Genomic DNA, 17,387 nt, shown 5'->3' on the forward strand with positions numbered 1-17,387 from the left:
GGTCTGTGCCAGCACACAGGTGGGTGCCAAGGGACCTGACCACCTGTCCTCTGGGCAGGACCTGCCGCCCGGACACTTGTGGGAGCTGCTGTGACCCAGCTGCCGTCCAGACACACGGCAGAGAGCTGGGTCGGTCACTAAAGAGACCTCGGGAGTGTTCCCAGGTGTCAGGGCTGTGGTTCAGGCGCCACCCTTCTGGGTCTCAGCTCTGGTGCTGAACACCTTTCCTGCCTGGGTGCCTGGTGCCTGGGTCCCTGGGTGCCTGGATGTGTGGGTGCCTGGTGCCTGGGTGCATGGGCGCCTGGGTGCGCGGGCGCCTGGGTGTATGGGTGTGTGGGTCCCTGGTACCTGGGTCCCTGGGTGCCTGGGTCCCTGGGTGACTTGGTGCATGGGTGCCTGGGTGCATGGGTCTGAGTCCTCAGGGCCCAGGGCTCCAGCTCAGCCCTGTCTCAGAGGATCTGCAGTGTGTGCATCCCTTCGGGGTACACATCTATACACATACGTGTACAAGCGTGTTTATGGTGTGTGAGCGTTTTTATGCTTGGGGGGCATTTTATATGCTCGTTCCCATGGCCTTTCACAGGCCCCGGTCCGGTCCAGTGGGGCTCTGAGAACCCCATTTCGGGGGCCCCATGGCTAGTGCTCGCTCCTGAGGGGCAGCTTGTCTGGAGTCCCTCTGAAAAGACCATTGAGCCCGGCGCGTGTGGCTCAGTGGTTGAGCATCAACCTATGAACCAGGAGGTCAGGGTTCAATTCCCGGTCAAGGGCACATGCCAAGGTTGCGGCTCAATCCCCAGTGTGGAGTGTGCAGGAGGCGGCTGATCAGTGATTCTCATCATTGGTACTTCTATCTCTCTCTCCCTCTCTGAAGTCAATAACAAAGTAGTTTTGGGGGGAAAAGGCCATTGACCCAGAGAGGTCAGGCCAGATGTGCAGGTGCCCGGCCCGCCGTTGGGAAGGCTCGGGCAAACACTCGGCCACAGGAGAGGCACTTGTTGCTTCGCACGCCCTTGCCGCTCTGTTTACACACGGCCCTTCCTCCCAGAGGGCCGGGAGCACACTCGACTCATTCTTCCTCCCGGCACCGAGGTGGGTGCTCCCAGAGCCCTCCTGCCAGGACTGCGGAGGGGACCCGAAACGCTCCACCCAGACAGGGCCACAGGGCTTGGCCCCGCTCCCAGCCGGAGGGCACCCCGTCTTGGCCCCGCTCCCAGCCGGAGGGCACCCCGTCTGGAATGCGCCCGTTTTACAGAGCGGCGGAGGGAGTCCCTGTTCAAACACGAAAGTCTGATCTCCCTCTTGAGCTCGGCTGCCCTCAACGTTTCCGAGTGGCCGTTGTCTCAGGGTGAGCGCCCCCTCTTTGCTAAAAGCACAGCGAGGGTAAACAGAGGGGCTGGGACAGAGGCGGCCCATCACCCCTGGAGCTCACTGCCCAGGACAGCTGCGTGGCCTCGGCCTCACCTCCGGGGCGGGGCCCTGCCTGCAGCCCGGCCTGCCTTGCTCGACCTCGGGGGGGCCCCAGGCAGGGTCCTCTCCCAGGGCCTGGCTCATCACCCTCTCAGCGCCCCGACTTCTCAGCGACAACGGAGCCAGTCCCTTCCTGGGAGGGCAGTGCCAGCGCTCGGGGAGACCTCGCTGGGAGCTGCCCAGCACCACAGTTGACAGCTCAGGCGCTATCTCCACGATGACCTACGCTGGCTCCCCCAGGAGAGCACATGTTCCTTGGGGTGGCGGGTGGGGGAGGTGCCCAGGGGCACGGGGATGGCGGGGCTGAGAGGCGGGGACTGGCAGGGCCCTCTGTCCCCATCTTGCCCGAGAATCCGGGCCTGTGGCCGGTACTCACATATTGTTGCTTCTTAGCCGACAGCAGCCTGGTCATCTCTTCCCGTTCCCGTGTGATCTCTTTCTCATCATAGTAAAATTCTCGGACCGTGAACCTTAACCAGGCAGACAGAGGCGGTCACGGGGCGCTCCCGGGGGCGGGGCCCAGCCAGCCCGCCCGCGCTTACTTGTTCTCTTTGGCTCTGGCTTTGAAATCGTCAATCACTTTTCGGAACAGGGTCACGGTGAAGAGGCCGCCCTCCTTGTCCTCAAAGATCAGCCTGTGGGGAGACGCGTCTGCTCGCTGGGCTGGGCTGGGAGGTCGCTGCAGCCACGGCCGCCGTCCCCTCCGCCTGGTGGCCTTGCACACCCGGCCTCCCTAGGCTCCCTCACTCCTGGCTCTGTGGTCCCGGCGCTCCCCTTCCTCTCCTGCCCGTTCTCTCGCCCCCCAAGCCGAGCCTCAGGGGCCTCCAGGCCGTTAAACCCAGGCCCAGGGGAGAAGGGACGGGAGCCTGGTTGTGCCGTGATCTGGGGTTGGGTCCCGTTCATCAATTGCCTGAGAGATGAGGCCACTCCTGGGCTCGGTCCCCTAGCACGCTCCGGGGACAGTGAACGGGGGGTGGGGTGGGGTGGGGGGACTGGGGGAGGGTGAGGGGCATTTCGGCTGGTGGAACATCTCACAATGGCCACTTCACGGCCAATGTCAGTGTTCTAATTAGACACACCTCCTGGCACACATCCACGGAAAGCCGCGGTGGCCGCTGTCCCCAGGGCGTGGGGGTGGCTGAGGCCAGTGATCTAAGCATCTTTGAGTCCTGCTGGCCAGATGCCCCCCAGGCGGGTCCTGGGGCCCCGGCAGAGTTCTGTGGGCTGCTGGCGGCCCCCCTCCTGTTCCTCAGAGCCCACGCCCAGGAGGCTGGCCGCAGGCTGGAGGCCTTTCCAGGCCATCGCCGCAGACCCAGGGCCCCTGACGGTGCAGGGCCGGGGGCTCTGGTCTGGGAGGCCAAGGCCCTGCAGCTGGTGCCCTGGCCCTCGCCAAGCAGGCCAGTGCCTGTGCCCGTCTGCCCCCCTCCTCCCCTCGGACATAGCTGCCCCGGCTTATTCCTCCAGCTCCCGGGGGACCTCAGGCTGTGGCTGTCCTGTCCCCTGCACCCCTCACTGCCTCTCCTGTGAGTCTGTGGTCCTGGGAGAGCCAGCCTTGGGGCAGGTGCCCGCTGGCCTCCGGGCTGGGGTGGGAACGGGCAGGGCTGCCCTGAGGCTGAGCCGAGTGCCGGGAGGCAGGTGAATGGCCTCGCTGTCAGGTCTTTTAAACAAATCACAAGCTATTTCAGACACAGGCGAGGCACCGAGCAGGACACATACCCGTGTACCTGCCCCCGGCTACAGACATCACTGTTCATACAGGAGAAAGCCCTCCCCCGCTGGCCTCTCTGCCCCGAGGTCACCCCTGGCGTTCCTCACCCCAAAGACCCCCATAATGCTACTGTGCACCCGCATGTGCCCCAGTCTCAGGAGGTTTAGAGTGGCCACTGTTAGACCTTCACTAAATGGCCTCACGCCCAGCCCTCACTGTCCACAGCAGCTCAGACCTACATGCTGAGACTGTCCCCCGCCCCTCCCTCACTGTGGCCACCATGGCCCCGCCCTGGCCTGGCCCTCCTGTGGGGAAGAGGCCACACCCAGCTGACAAGGCAGAGCGGAGGGCAGCGAAGGAAGGCAGCCAGGGAGGGCTTCCCGGAGGAGGGGGCAGGGAAGCAAAGTCCCAAAAGATGGAGGGAGTCTGCCACGTGGCTGGTGCATGGCCACTGCAGGTTGAGGGACTCTTGGTGGGCACAGTGTGTGGTGGTTGGGTGCCCCAGCGCACCCACACATGCTTCCCAGGGACCCCCGGGTTAAGCCGGCATCGCACTTACTTGGTTGACCGAGGGACCACCATGTCCGAGAGGGATTCGTAGGTCTTCTGCCATTGTATGTAGTTTTGTCTGCGAGAACAGAGTCGTTAGTGATTTCTGTGGAGAAGGCTGTGAGGCAGCGGTTCTCAGCCTGCGGGTCGCGACCCCTTTGGGGGTCAAACGGCCCTTTCACAGGGGTCGCCTAAGACCATCGGAAAACATATATAATTACATATTGTTTTTGTGATTAATCACTATGCTTTAATTATGTTCCATTTGTAACAATGAAAATACATCCTGCATGTCAGATATTTACATGACGATTCATAACAGTAGCAAAATGACAGTGATGAAGTAGCAACGAAAATAATTTTATGGTTGGGGGTCACCACAACATGAGGAACTCTACTAAAGGGTTGCGGCATTAGGAAGGTTGAGAACCACTGCTGTGGGGTGTCCTGAGTGTTGAGGAAGCTGCACCCCCCCCCCTTTTCCCGAGGGACCGAGGCGAGCAGGACGGGCCCTGCAGGAGCTCTGGGAGCCCCGCGCCCAGCCCGGTCCTGGGCCGGCCTCCCCGTGGGGCCCTGAGCACCGGGAAAGGCGTGTGTGAAGGACTCGCCAAAGACACCGGCAGGGCGGTTTCTGCCCCTGGCTCTGCGCGGCCTGGGCAAGGCAGCTGACCACAGCTCCCCCTGGCTTGCGTGAGTGAAACGAACCTGTCTGACACCTGGCGCATAGTAGGTGCTCAAGGAATGGCTGCTGCGGCCACTGCTCTTACCCTGCAAGCATGGTCCCCACCTGGCTTCCCCCAGGGCCCGCGCCCCGGCCGTGGCGGGTGGGCCTCTGGCAGGGCCGGCGGCCTTCCGCGATGACTAACTCAGGCTGAGCCGCCCACGGCCCCCCTCCCCGCCCACTTACGTGGGGACGATGACCAGGAGGGTGACCAGATACTCGGAATCCAGCACAAAGTCGTCCTTGTTCACGATGTCGCTCAGCGTCCGCGTGAAGAGGTTTGCCCTGAGCCCACGTGGGACAGAGGGGGCGTGGTCAGCAGAAAGGCACGTGGAGGCAGCACGCACCCGAGCACCCACGGCACACACACACGGCGGGGACGGGAGGGGCAGGCAGCACGTGGGGGAGGCTCAGGGTGTCAGGCGGGGGGGCTCAGTGCACCCCCAGCTCCGCGTCTGGGAGGCCAGCACTGCATGGCTGGCAGGGCCTCAGGTGCTGTCACCTGCCAGCCAAGGGGCTGCTGAAGGGGACACCGGTCCCTGTGCTGCCACTGCTGCTGGGAGGAGCCCTGGTGGCAGCAGCTGAAGCTACTCCGGTGTCAGCGCGGCGGCCAGCTCTCGCCGCTGCCCGGGCGTCCGGGGGGGACCGGCCCAGCGAGGGCTCCATTTCCCTTTCCAGGCCCCGCAGGCCCGGCAGCCGGGGGCACTCACCTGGAATAGCTCTCTCCCTGCAGCGGGCCTGGTCGCATCGAGGTCAGGGTATTTTTAGCACCCGGATCGAGGCCACGGCCCGCCAACGGGCTGGGACGCCGCTAACGACCGCCAGGCCGCGATGCCAACTAACACGTTCACCAGCCCGCAGTGCTTCCCGGGTGAACGCTCTCAGCCTGAGCAGCCCCCAGAGGGTGGCCTCGGGCACAGGCAGGACCTGTGTCTGCTCCAGGCCTCCCCTCCCAGCCAGCTCCCGAGTCAGAAGTGCCTCTCGGTCTGTCTGTCTGTCTGTCTGACTCTCTCGCACACACAGCCCCGTCCCTGGGATCTGCCCCGCAGGGGGAGGCCCGTGCCGTGTGCGGACGTGGCACTCACTTGGCCTTCTGGTTCAGGCTGTCCAGCGTGGCCTTGAGGGTGCTGTAGGCGGCCGTGCGGCCCTTCAGGTCCGTCTCGATCTGCGCCAGTTGCTGCTCGGAAAAGCAGAAGCGTTTAAAGAGGTGGCCAAGCTGTGCAAACTGGCACACGTCGCTCCTTAAGAAAACAGCCCGAACCTGCCCGCGTCCCAGCTGGCCTCCTGGGGCCACACCTGGCGCTCGGCAGCCCCTCCTCCGGGGCCCCCAGAATCACTGCCCGCTTGTCTGCCTGTCCCGCGGGGCTGGGACCTCTGACGCGGTGATGCCCAGGGAGCCGCACCCACGTCCCCGCCTTCTGGCCCCACCCACTTCCCAGACACAGGCGGCAGCAGCCTGGTGTGAGGAGACGCTGGCGCACGGGATGGGACGGGACGGGTCCCAGCCGCCACCTCCTTCGCCCGCCCCGCCACGCCCTGGGCTCTGCCGCTCTGCGGAGACAACAGGAGGCCTTGTTCCTGGCGGTGACGCTCTCCCAGCCGCGGCCGCGAGGCTGTGCCTGTGAGGCGCCCGGTGTGGTGGGGGGAGAGGGGACACTCAGTGGGACCAGGATCAGCACGGCAGCGAGACGCCCAGGGCCCCGGAGCCTTCCATCTGTGGCAGGAGCTGGAGGCCACGCTGACCAACATGGCAGAACCACGGGGCCGCGCCAGCTGGCGCCCCCATTGTCACAGGCACCTCCCACGAGGGGCTGGACCCCCAGGGACTGTCCCAGGAGTCAGGGCTGGCAGGAGGCAGGTGGGGATGAGGACCCCAGCCAGGGTCCAGATGCCGCGTAGAGGGCCCGCAGCCCCCGGTCACAGACGCGCGAGTGTCCCGGAGGGAGCCCCCCCTCTCACCTTCGCCAGGGTGTCCACCACGCTGGGCAGCGGCTGCTTCGCGGGGTACTTGGCCATGTCCCATTCAAAGTGGGTCACAAAGGACGTTAAGTCAACTGGAAGGACACAAACCCACGTCAGCGCACGCGCACGGCTCCCCACCAGGGCCCCTGAGCTGTGCGCCGAGGAGCGAGGCAGCGCCCCCGGAGCGGGTGCTGTGGGGCCGGGCGGACGGGCGGACGGACGGAACAGTCACACCTGACAGCGAGGGGCGGTTGGATCGCTATCTGCCTGGGCCTGGGCTTGCGTCCTCGCGCCCTAAAGACCTGGTGTTTATAGAGAAGCAGCGCTCTACCTACGTCGCTCTTCCGTCTCGGCCCTGCCAGTGACCCGCTGGGAGTAAGATCCCCTGATCTTTTTAACAAAAGCGTCTCTTTGTTAGCATCAGCGAGAAACCCACGTGTGACAAGCAGGCTGGCTGGGAAGGCACCGGGGACTCCCACCTGCGCGGACCTGTGCTGGTGCCGAGAGGGTGCGCCGGCTTCCTTCCACCCGCGTGAGGCGGGAGAAAACCCAAAGCAAATGGCTCCTTCGAATGCGGGAACCAGGAAAGGCCTGTGTGGGCCCAGGGGCACCCCAGGAGGCTCGAGAGAAGCAGGCTCCTTGCCCATCGAGGCACCACAGAGCTCAGCCTGGCGTTGAAGCCGCCAGGGGCCACGTGCCAGCCAGCCCCCGAGAGCAGGCAGGACAGCCACCCGGGAGGAAGCAGACTGCAAAGCCAGGATGCAGATGTGCACCTGGGACCCCAGGGTCCAAGCGCCCCCACTCCAGGAGGCACGTGGAGCTGCCTGCCGGGCGGCGGGGGAGCCCCCAGGAAGCGGGGAGGGGAGGACACAGCCGTTCTCTGGGCCGTGTGGCTACAGTGACCAAGTGCGAGGGGGCCACTCGGGAACCCCGTCGTACCTGGTCACTGTACCCCACCACCAGCCCGAGACCCGCCTCCCCGGGGACATGCGGGGCACCACACGGAACACGCACACAGCAACAACGCACCACCTACTCTTTAAACATTTCATCTTTTCCTTCAAACCTGCAACGGAAGAAGGCGTCATCATTCCCCCGCGTTCGCCCACAAAGCCCGTGCAGAGCCGGCGGTGTGAACCGCCCCGCTTGTCGATTGGAACAAGCAGCTGGGACGCTTTCTAGGGCTGCGGGAGGGAACTACGGGTTTCTGTGCAGCACGTGATCTCGGTGTTACACGCGGAGCCCGTCCGCCCCTTTTCAGGGCCGAGGCATCGAGGCGTGGGCTTGATCGCCGCTGCAGACGTTTCACCACGGAGTTAGTTCTAACATTTCCAGAGCTGCAGGGGCACTCGAGTTTCAGGCCCACGATGAATGAACCAGAGCATGTGGGTCTAACTCTGCTTAACTGGGCGCAGCTTAAGATTTCCGTGTGAGGCCTTCCTCCGCCCGTGAGGGCATCCTCAGCCTCGTTTCGGGAAAGGGATAAATGGTGGGGGGTTGTGGGCAGGATGGAACCTTCCAGGCGGGAGAGGGCGGAGGTTGATGGAGACAGTGGGCAGGCCCAGGCAACCCACTAGACCCTGCCGTACACATTTCCACTTCACGTTTCATAGAGGGGTTTTAGCTACAGGGTGAAAAAACGCGACAGGGGACTGTAAACTGGCAAAGGGGCATGTCTTCCAAACACCGTGTTGTTGAGCTAACAGCGAGGCGGACAGGGCTGGCTGGGGGACAACTGACGTCTCTGGGCCTCAGGCTTCCCATCTGTAAAATGGGGCAATCCCATCTTGAAGGGTTTTTGTGAGGATCAAATGGACCAGGTCATTGACTTCCAAATGGAGAACATGGTCTGTCACCGGGGTTGGTGGGGGAGGGGGGAGGGAGGGGAAGGAGGTCCTATCATCTCGGTCACTGCTGCGTGGCCACACTGGGGCTGCCCGTGGGCCAGCAGGAGCCCAGGAGGCACACGGTGACCGCGGGAGCGACCTACCTCCGTTGGCCAGGAGGTTCTCCTGGACCTTGCCCTTGGCGTCCTCCATGACCTCCACCACGCTCTGGGCCATTCTCTTTATGAGGCTGTGGGAACAGAACGAAGGGCCGCTCAGAGCCGGACACTGCCCCCCGAGTCCTCTCCGCCTCCGGTGGCGGGAAAAGGAGCGGGGCCGCCCTGGGGGACTCATCTGGCAACGCAGGAAGGGGCCGCACGTGCTCACGGCCTCTGAGCCCGGATTTCCACTTCTGGGAAACGAGCTTAAGGAAACGGACAGAGAGAAAAAGGCGGATCCTTTAGAATTTCAGCATAAGAAGCTGCCCTCCGTGCCACCGCCGGGACAGCGGAGAGCCGGCACCGCGGGAGGCGCCACCATCGGGGTTGACTGCGGAAGGGACGGTGCCTGCAGGCGGCCCGTCGCCCGGCAGCCCCTGCGGACCCGGCTGCGCAGTTTCTGCTGTTGTAGAGCGAGGCGTGTATTGTCACGCTGCGTGGAAAACAAATGAGAATCAAACGCACACAGAAAGTGGGGGTGCCACCATGGGAGCTGATCTTCCTGCGTCAGCTCTTTCCTAGAACCATCGGGCATCGCCGCTGGAATGGGGAACGGGAACCTCAGAGTCTCCAGAAGGTCCCGCGGGGCTCAGACAGCATCTGGGGCAGGAGGACTCCCTCAGCAGGGCTCTGAGGTTTGGGCCGCATTCATCTCATCCCTCTGAGCCTCAGCCCTCTTAGGTGCCAGACGTGGACCTCACCCCTTTGGCAGGACTCTGATGCGCGTGAATAGAACCAGCCGGGCACCGAGCGAGTAAGAGCAGAGCGTCCACTCCTGGAGGCTAATCTATTAGGATTTCAGCTGGAAAACTCGCCAAACCGGGACCAGAGTCTGCAAGCTCTGATGGTCCAGGTCTTTGCCTCAGGCCCTCTCTCCTGACTCCCAGGCTCCAGGCCATGGGGAGGGGTGTTGTAAAGAGGGCGGGGGACCAGGTCATTGACTTCCCAATGGAGGACAGGGGCTGCTGTGTCTGCAGGCACTGGGCGTGTTGGCTGCACAGAGCGTGGAGGCCAGGGCCAGGCAGGAGGGCACTGGGCAGCCCGGATGGAGGAACAGAGGGCGGGAGAGAAGCCATTTCCAAAAAACATGCCAATCACAGGGCCCGTCCATGGCGCATGTGACTGAGGGTTCCCTTTGCTAATACCTACCACTCAGCAGAGTGCACCAAGCACCAAACATGCTATAATCACTATCTCACTAAGTCCCCCCCAAAATCCTTGAAGATGGGATCACCCCGTTCTACAGATGGGAAGACAGGCCCAGAGATGTCAGTTGCTCCCCAACCATCCAGTCCATCTCCAGGCCCCCAGGCCACGCTGCTGTCTTTACGTCGCGATGGCCCATCCTGGGCTCAGATCTCCCGCCACACCCCACCCCAAGGTGTTGCATTGCTTAGAACAGCAGTTCCGCGTCTTACTAACCGTAACTTGAGCAAGTTCCCCCACGGATCCCCCCCACCAGGGAGCGCCTCAGAATAACACAGTCCGACGAAGCTCCGCTGGCTTCGCTGGGACCACGGACCTGTCACCAGCGGTGTCAGTGTGAGAACGTGTTTCTCAGTGAGGACGCGGCCTGGGCGGCTTTGAGTTTACGGTTCTCACGTGGCAGCTCACTGGGAGCGCCTTTGCAGGTCGGAACAGCCCCCTCCCTCAGCCCCTACGCCGCACAGTGACTTGCTTCTGCCTGGACGGGACGCTGCGCTGGGCGCACGCTGGCCCGCTTGTGCGGGAGCACCCGTAGGGTAAGTTGCTAGGGAGTAACTATGGGAACATGAGGCGTAAACATGCACCATTTTAGCAAATAGGCCAGACGACCTTCCAAACATGCAGACCCATGGGTGCTCCGAGCCACGGTGAGAGCCCGCTTCCCTGCACCCTCCCCAGGCCGGTGTCTCGGTGTCTCTGCCACTCTGGCAGCGGGGCTTCAGATCTCAGGCCGCTCTGTCTGATTTGCATCTCTTTGGTCATCAGCGAGGATGGACATCTTTTTGTAGGTTTACTTCTGTGAAGAGTGCGTTATATCCTTGGCCAGTTTCTCTACCGGTTTATTCATTAAAAAAAAAATTATTGGGTCCGGCTGGTGTGGCTCAGTGGTTGAGCACTGACCCATGAACCAGGAGATCAGCAGTTCGGTTCCCGGTCAGGGCACAGGCCCAGGTTGTGGGCTAATCCCCAGTGCGGGGCGTGCAGGAGGCAGCCGGTCAGATTCTCTCTCATCACTGATGTTTCTGTTCCTCTCTCTCTCTCCCTCTCCCTTCCTCTCTGAAATCAGTAAGAATATTTTTAAAAATCCCTCCCATGCCTTTAGTCGTGCCGAGGGAGTGTGACCATGGTAACATCTGCCCACCCAGCATCACACCTGGGTCACAGCGGAAAGGCCTTCAGAGACCAGGGGGACGTGGGACTGGCCAGAGGTCACAGGCTCCTGGGTAGCTGGCCAGGCCTGAAACAAGGCCTCACTATTTCCTGTCTCGATTTTAGGGTAATAAATTGGATGCAATAACAGTATTTTTTCCATAGGCCCCTCCTCATTTAAAACCCTTGCCTGTTCACCCTAAGAGGGATTTGTGGGCTTGTTTGTTTGCTTGGTGTGTGTGTGTGTGTGTGTGTGTGTGTGTGTGGTGTTTTTTTAAGAGGAAAGCAGTCAGCTTTTCTCCAGGCTGCAGAGGTGGCTGGGACATCCCCGGAGCCTCTCCAACCACCAGGCTGGGGTTGGGGTGGGAGGTGACTGCCAGTGGTGCAGGGTTTCTTTCCATGACTATGTTCTGAAATTCCATGCTGGGGGAGGGTCGCATTGCTCTGCAAATGTACTGCAGCCGAATGAATGGTGCACATCAAAGGGGTGCGACGGAGTGTGGGAATGATTTCTCAAATGGCAGCGGCATGTCCTGGCTTCTCTCCTGGCTCTGGAGGAGAGGGGCAGGGCTGGCCTGGCCCTGATGCTGGAGGCCAGGCTCGGCTCCCCTCTCCCTCACCTCCGGCCTTACAGTGAGCGGGAGTGTCCAAGCCCAGCCCTGGGCCCCACCCCAGGGTCTCCTTCTTGCCCCAGGCTTCCTGCCACAGCCTCCTGCTGCTCCCCCCACTCCCCCTTCTCTCCCAAGCTGGCCTCCCCCGTCCCTCCCTCCCTCCCTCCCTCCCACGGCAGCTGGAGGAGTCTCTAAAAACACACCTCTTAGCATGCCATCGTACTGTTTAAACTCTGTCCGTGGTTTCCCAAGACCTTCAAATATTGATGTTCTAACTCCTCAGAACAGTGGACAAACAATAGCCTGGCCTGTCCAGCTTCCTCTCTCCGCCCCTCACCCTCCCGCCCGTGTCCCTCCTCACAGCCCACCCCACACAGACCACCGTGCTGGCCACACCCCCACTCGAATCATGTTGCTTCTTCACTCACCAAAGCCACCCGAGTGCCCAGCACACACCGGGCAGTGCTGTGGGAGGCTGGAGTGATGGCCCCATGTGCACGCAGGCTGGGACGGAAGGTCTGCAGTCGTGAGCACGCGGACGGAGCGTGTTCCTGTGTTCTTGTGGATTAGTCCCTGCATTATTTTCCAGATGAACTGTAAACCTACCTTTGCCCCACTCTATGTCAAAACTCCTCGATCACAGTGTACCCTTCGCACTTTGCCATCCCCTGCAGGTTATTCATATTTGCAGGTTTTGGTTTTTTTAAAGCCTACACAACACCAAGGGAGCATTTCGTACCTGTCAGGTTCATGAAAACACCCAGATCTGACCAGACGTTTCATTAGAAAGGTGTAGGGAGATGGGGACTCCGCATGGCTGGTGGAAGTGCAAGGTGGTCAGCCAGAGAGGACAGGCACGGCTAGCAAAACTGCAGAGCATCCGACCCCTGACCCGACAATGTGGCTCCCAGAACTCAGCCTGCAGATACACCTGCAGATACACCTGCAGATACACCTACCCATGATGACGCGGTGCAAGGCTACACGCTGAGTGTGGCTGGCGGCAGGCCCTCCCCATGCAAGTCAATAAGCCAGGCGGCCTCCCCGGGCTGCCGGTGCCTAGGACTTCCCCACGCAGCATGCGTGGCAGCGGCAAGCTCACTAGGCGCTGCTGGGAGAAGTCTCCCAGGATGTGCTGGTAACGAAAAGGAAGCGTGATGCGCACTAGCACACGGGGGTCACTCACTACTTTGTGTTTAAAAAGGGAAATATAAAAATATGTGGTGGGCCCGGCCGGCGTGGCTCAGTGGTTGAGCATTGACCTATGAACTAGGAGGTCAATTCCTGCTCAGGGCACAGGCCCGGGTTGCGGGCTCCATCCCCAGTGGGGGGCATGCAGGAGGCAGCTGATCCATCTTTCTCCCTCATCATGGGTGGTTCTCTCTCTCCCTCTCCCTTCTTCTCTCTGAAGTCAATAAAATAAAAATTTTTACGAAGATTTTAAAAAATAAATACAAATAAAAAGAGCATTGGCTGCCGTGTGGAGAGTCGAGAAGAGAAGATCAGGAGATGGGCTAGGAGTTTGGTGCAAAAATACAGGAAGGAGAGGAAGCCGGTGTGGATGGAGGTGGAGCGCGGAGCAGCCAGCGGATATGGAGCTGGTTTGGAGGGGACACCCCAGGGCTGGTCCCACTGGAGTCAGTGGACGGTCAGAAAAAGGGCGCCTGACTGTCTGCTTGAGCCCCAGTGCCTGGGCCCTTCGCTGCAATGAGCAGACCGCGTTCAAGGAGAATGTGCCCATGTGAGCTGGCTGTGAGGATGGTATTAACTTAGGACATGGCGCCATGCAAAGAAGGACCATTTAAAGCCGCCACTTTCACTGGTGAAAAGCCAGACCCGAGCAAGTGAGTGTGGCCAGGCTGAGGGCGGGAACGGAGGCGCCGGGTCCCAGGAGCTGGCCGAGGTCCACGTGGGACATGCTTTGTGTGAAATCTAATCTCCAAGGAATTATTCTGTGAGTTTCACAACGTGGCCTTGGGCTGGCCCTACCCAGCCTCAGGCTGGCATTCCTTCCTTCCCTGCTGGCCAACCTGCCTTCTGGTTTGGTGAGCGCGGCTGGGAGGCACGGGGAGGGGTGGGGACCTATGGCAGCGCCTGGGAATGGTGAAGGCCGGCAGGCCGGCTGGGAGGAGCTCAGTGCCCAGTGCCCAGTGCCCAGGGCCCAGGGCCTGCGAGGACAGGAGGGAAGCGGCCAACCCGGTGAAGCCTGCTGGGCGCCAGCGTGACTAACTCTGTGAACTGCGTGCGCTCACCCGGGGGCGCCACGTGTGGCTGCTCATCCTCACGCAGGTGCCACAAGGAAACAGACACAGAAAGCACCTGACGGCGCCTGGCGCCCAAGGGGTGAGTGAGGACTGGCAGTTACAGCCCCAGGACAGAAAACGCATCTGGCCAGCGTGGCTCAGGGGTTGAACATCCACTGATGAGCCAGGAGGTCAGGGCTCGATTCCCTGAGGGGCGTGTAGGAGGCAGATGATTCATGATTCTCTCTCATCATGGATGTTTCTCTGGGGGAATTTGCCGGGAGCCGGTCCATCCTTGCTGTTTCAAGGGACCTGGCATATAAGGCATACTGTTCTTGATATGTTTGCTCACCTTCTTGGCACTATGTGTTTTAACCAAGGTCACCTCTCTGAGAAAGGTTGTTTCCCCAGGTAGGGATTTTCCCCTGAAGTTAGGGAGGGAATAAAACCCCTTAACTAAGTGCCAGGCGGGTAATTAATCACTTTAACTACGAACAATCATGCTTAAGCTACATAATCTTTACTCCCTGGAATGGAGACAAGAAACGCCCTAACCTTTGGAATAGAGATTGATAGGATTGGAATCAACTGGTATAAATACAGATGTAACAAGACAACAGGACACAGAACCTAGACACAGAACCCACACAGAACCTAGACACAGAACCTAGACACAGAACATGGCAAAAGATCCTGGACAGAAACTGGAGACAGAACCTAGCGAGAGAACTTGGCTGAAGAACCTAGAGACAGAACCTGGCTACAGAACCTGGATAGAACATAGCAAGAGAACCTGACTAGAACCTGGTGACAGACCCTAGCTGGAGAACCTAGACAGAACCTGGCCGAAGAACCGGCTACCGAACCTGGCTGGAGATCCTAACCAGAACTTCGCTGGAGATCCTGACCAGAACTTGGCTAGAGATCCTGGCTAGGCTGCTGATCAACTGAATGCTGCCTATGTGTCATTCCTTCTTCGCCGACTCCGTCCACACCTTTGGGGACCCCTGGACCTGCTGGGGTTGGACCCCAGCATTTCTCTCTCTCTCTCTCCCTCCCCCTTCCTCCTGAAAGCAATTAAAAAAAAAAAAAAGACAGAAAACAGTAAAAACAGGGGCCAGAGCACAGCATTTGTCAACCCTTGATGGAGGGATGCCTGTCGCAGAGCGTGACTCAGCCCTCAGCCGGGAGTGACCGCGAGGAGCTCACGTATAAAAACAGGGGCGCGGCAAACACGAAAACCCTTGACCTGTCACTCCAGCAGGTGTCGCACACGGAGCCGGGAGAAGACTCCGTCCCGGGGACCAGAACTCGGAGGAAAAGCAGCGCCGGATCTGGTCAAAGAAAACCTCCAATTCCCAAGGCAGAACGGCGCTTACTTCATTCTCCAACAGCAAAGCAACAGAATTAGAAATGGCACAGAAACTGCGTCCACGAAAACTGAAGCTGTCAGAGGCAGGATGGGCACGGGCGGACAGGTGTCCATGGTGAGTGGGTGAACCTGGATCCAGGGTGCATTTCCCTGTGGCCCCGCCCCCACCCCCTCACCCCGCCTCCTTGTAGGAGCTTCCTTCCTCATGAAGGGATGTGAAGGGGTCAGATCAGCTCCCTCAAGGCCTGGGACCTTCCCAGGAACCTCTCTTCCACCCACACATTCTGCTGGTCCTTGGGGGCCACGTGTTCTACATTCTGGGGAGGTAAGTGTGCGAGCACCTGGCTTTGTGGGACCCCCAGTCTGGCTGTTAGACAGACAATCTCCCAGGAGAGTGTTGATGTCCGCTCTGGCGAGTGCTACGCGGGAGGGGCTCCGGTGGGTAAGTCAGAAGAGCTGGGGGAGGGGGAAGTCAGGGGAGCTGAGCGGGATGAGCAGGTGATCATGGGGGTGAATGCGGGTGAGTGGGGAGCAGGAGAATAGGGAACACGCACAGTAGGACTTCCAGGCAGCTTCCAGGCATCTAGAAACCACAGGGCCCACAGAGGCATTCGATTGGTGTTTGTCTAACGCAGCGGTTCCCAACCTTGGCTGCACATTAGAATCACCTGGGAATCTTTTTAAAATCCTGATTTCTGGGCTTCATCCTGATCCCGAGGCCCAGAAATCAGGATTTTAAAAAGAATCCCAGGTGATTCTAATGCGCAGCCAAGGTTGGGAACCGCTGGGCTAACGCACGGAAGAAATGGCACGCGGGTGATCTCCACCTGATGTTCTGGCGGCAACAGAGAAGCGGGGCCATTTTTTAAATTATATTTTGCGCCCAGCTGGCGTGGCTCAGTGGTTGAACGTTGACCTATGAACCAGGAGGTGAGGGTTCGATTCCCAGTCAGGGCACATGCCCGATCCATTCCTGGATTGCAGGCTCGATTGCCCCACATGCCGGAGGCAGCAGTCAATGATTCTCTCTCATCACTGATGTTTTTATCTCTCTCTCCCTCTCCCTTCCTCCCTGAAATCAATAAAAATATATTTTAAAAATAATAAAATGATATGTTGCTTCTCTGTGGAATGGCCTTCGGAGAACGGACTCCCTGAGATCTGCACTCCTAAGCAGGCATCGCACTCTCCCGTCAGCCGCCCCTGCCGCCCGCGAGGACCCACGTGGGTGAAGAAAAGTCACCAGCTACTCCACCAGGAAACGCTCCGCCGTGCCAGTGACGGTGGCGATGTGCCACAGGCGCCCACGAGGTATGTCCGGATGCCAGGCGCCCGGGAAACGTAATATTTCAACCAGCACAGCAAACCAGGCTGAGATCCCGTGAAGGATTCAGACGTTGGAAAAAAAAAGGGGGGGGGGTAGCTTTTTAAAAGATAAGATGGTTTGGTTTCTCAAATGGCCGTGAGCTACAGTGTAAGTACCGAGTCCCTGAACCAAGGCAGAACGGGGAAATAAATCAAAAACACAGGGAGGCCCCATCCAGTAAGCGAACCGCCTTCCAGCTGCTGGAAAAACACTGCAGTGCCCTGGGGTGAATAAATAATAAAAGGCTAGGGAAACAGTACACCCTGAAAACACCCTCCCTCCCGCCGTGCTGCTGGCCGGACAGGCGGGCGGTTCAGGCTGCGGGCCACACTGCCAGCAGACATGTATTTACCCACAACACGGGGTCCTTTCCAGAGAACGGGGGGCGGGAGGGGGGCATTCCGAAAACCTGAGGCCGGTCTGGAGCCTCATTATCTCACCCCAAGCTCCAGTATTCACCCTGAGGCACATACCCTGCTATCTGGACTAGGGAAATGCTGGGAATAAGAATTTTGGGGGTCTCGCCCAGCCAGCGTGACCTCAGGGCCAGGAGGTCATGGTTCGATTCCCGGTCAGGGCACATGCCTGGGTTGCAGGCTCGATCCCCGGTGTGGGGCGTGCAGGAGGCAGCCAATCAATGATTCCCTCTCATCATTGATGTTTCTATCTCTCTCCCGCTCCCTTCCTCTCTGAGATCAATTTAAAAAAAAAAGAAAAAAAAAAGAATGATGGGGGTCTCAAACAGACCACACCCTTTTTCTTTTTCCCTATAGGTAGGCTCTTGAGATTATATACCCACAAGTGAAATAATACACGGTGATTTTCATTCTTACCACACCTAGCCTGTTTTTTTTTTTAAACAAACAAACAAACAAACAAAAGAACCCCACCACTTTCATTCCTCTGGGTCTTATCTGTTTCACAATCGTAGCCTCAACTTTGCTTGTTCACACATTTTCGTATCATTCCTTAAACAGATGCTATCTCAC

At 59.8% G+C, this 17,387-nt stretch overlaps 1 protein-coding gene across 3 annotated transcripts in view; it reads right to left on the reverse strand.

The window, feature by feature from the left end:
* The window catches only part of ATP6V1C2 (ATPase H+ transporting V1 subunit C2), a 30,217-nt gene that overhangs the window by 5,708 nt on the left and 7,122 nt on the right, over positions 1–17,387 (reverse strand). For 2 of the 3 annotated variants that reach the window (XR_013996540.1, XM_081101433.1), the window contains exons 4-10: positions 8,398–8,483; positions 6,405–6,499; positions 5,531–5,622; positions 4,632–4,730; positions 3,735–3,803; positions 2,010–2,102; positions 1,844–1,937 (exon numbers count right to left, since the gene is read on the reverse strand). Coding sequence is in view for 2 of the 3 variants with exons in the window: in XM_081101433.1 (XP_080957559.1) it covers positions 1,844–1,937; positions 2,010–2,102; positions 3,735–3,803; positions 4,632–4,730; positions 5,531–5,622; positions 6,405–6,499; positions 8,398–8,483 (628 nt within the window). In the remaining variant the exon portion in view is untranslated. Of the gene's footprint in view, positions 1–1,843; positions 1,938–2,009; positions 2,103–3,734; positions 3,804–4,631; positions 4,731–5,530; positions 5,623–6,404; positions 6,500–7,443; positions 7,474–8,397; positions 8,484–17,387 lie in introns of all 3 variants that reach the window. The other variant, XM_081101434.1, reaches the window with a different exon arrangement.

The sequence above is a fragment of the Myotis nattereri genome (assembly GCF_964212035.1).
Source record: "Myotis nattereri genome assembly, chromosome: 10".
Classification (NCBI taxonomy): domain Eukaryota; kingdom Metazoa; phylum Chordata; class Mammalia; order Chiroptera; family Vespertilionidae; genus Myotis; species Myotis nattereri.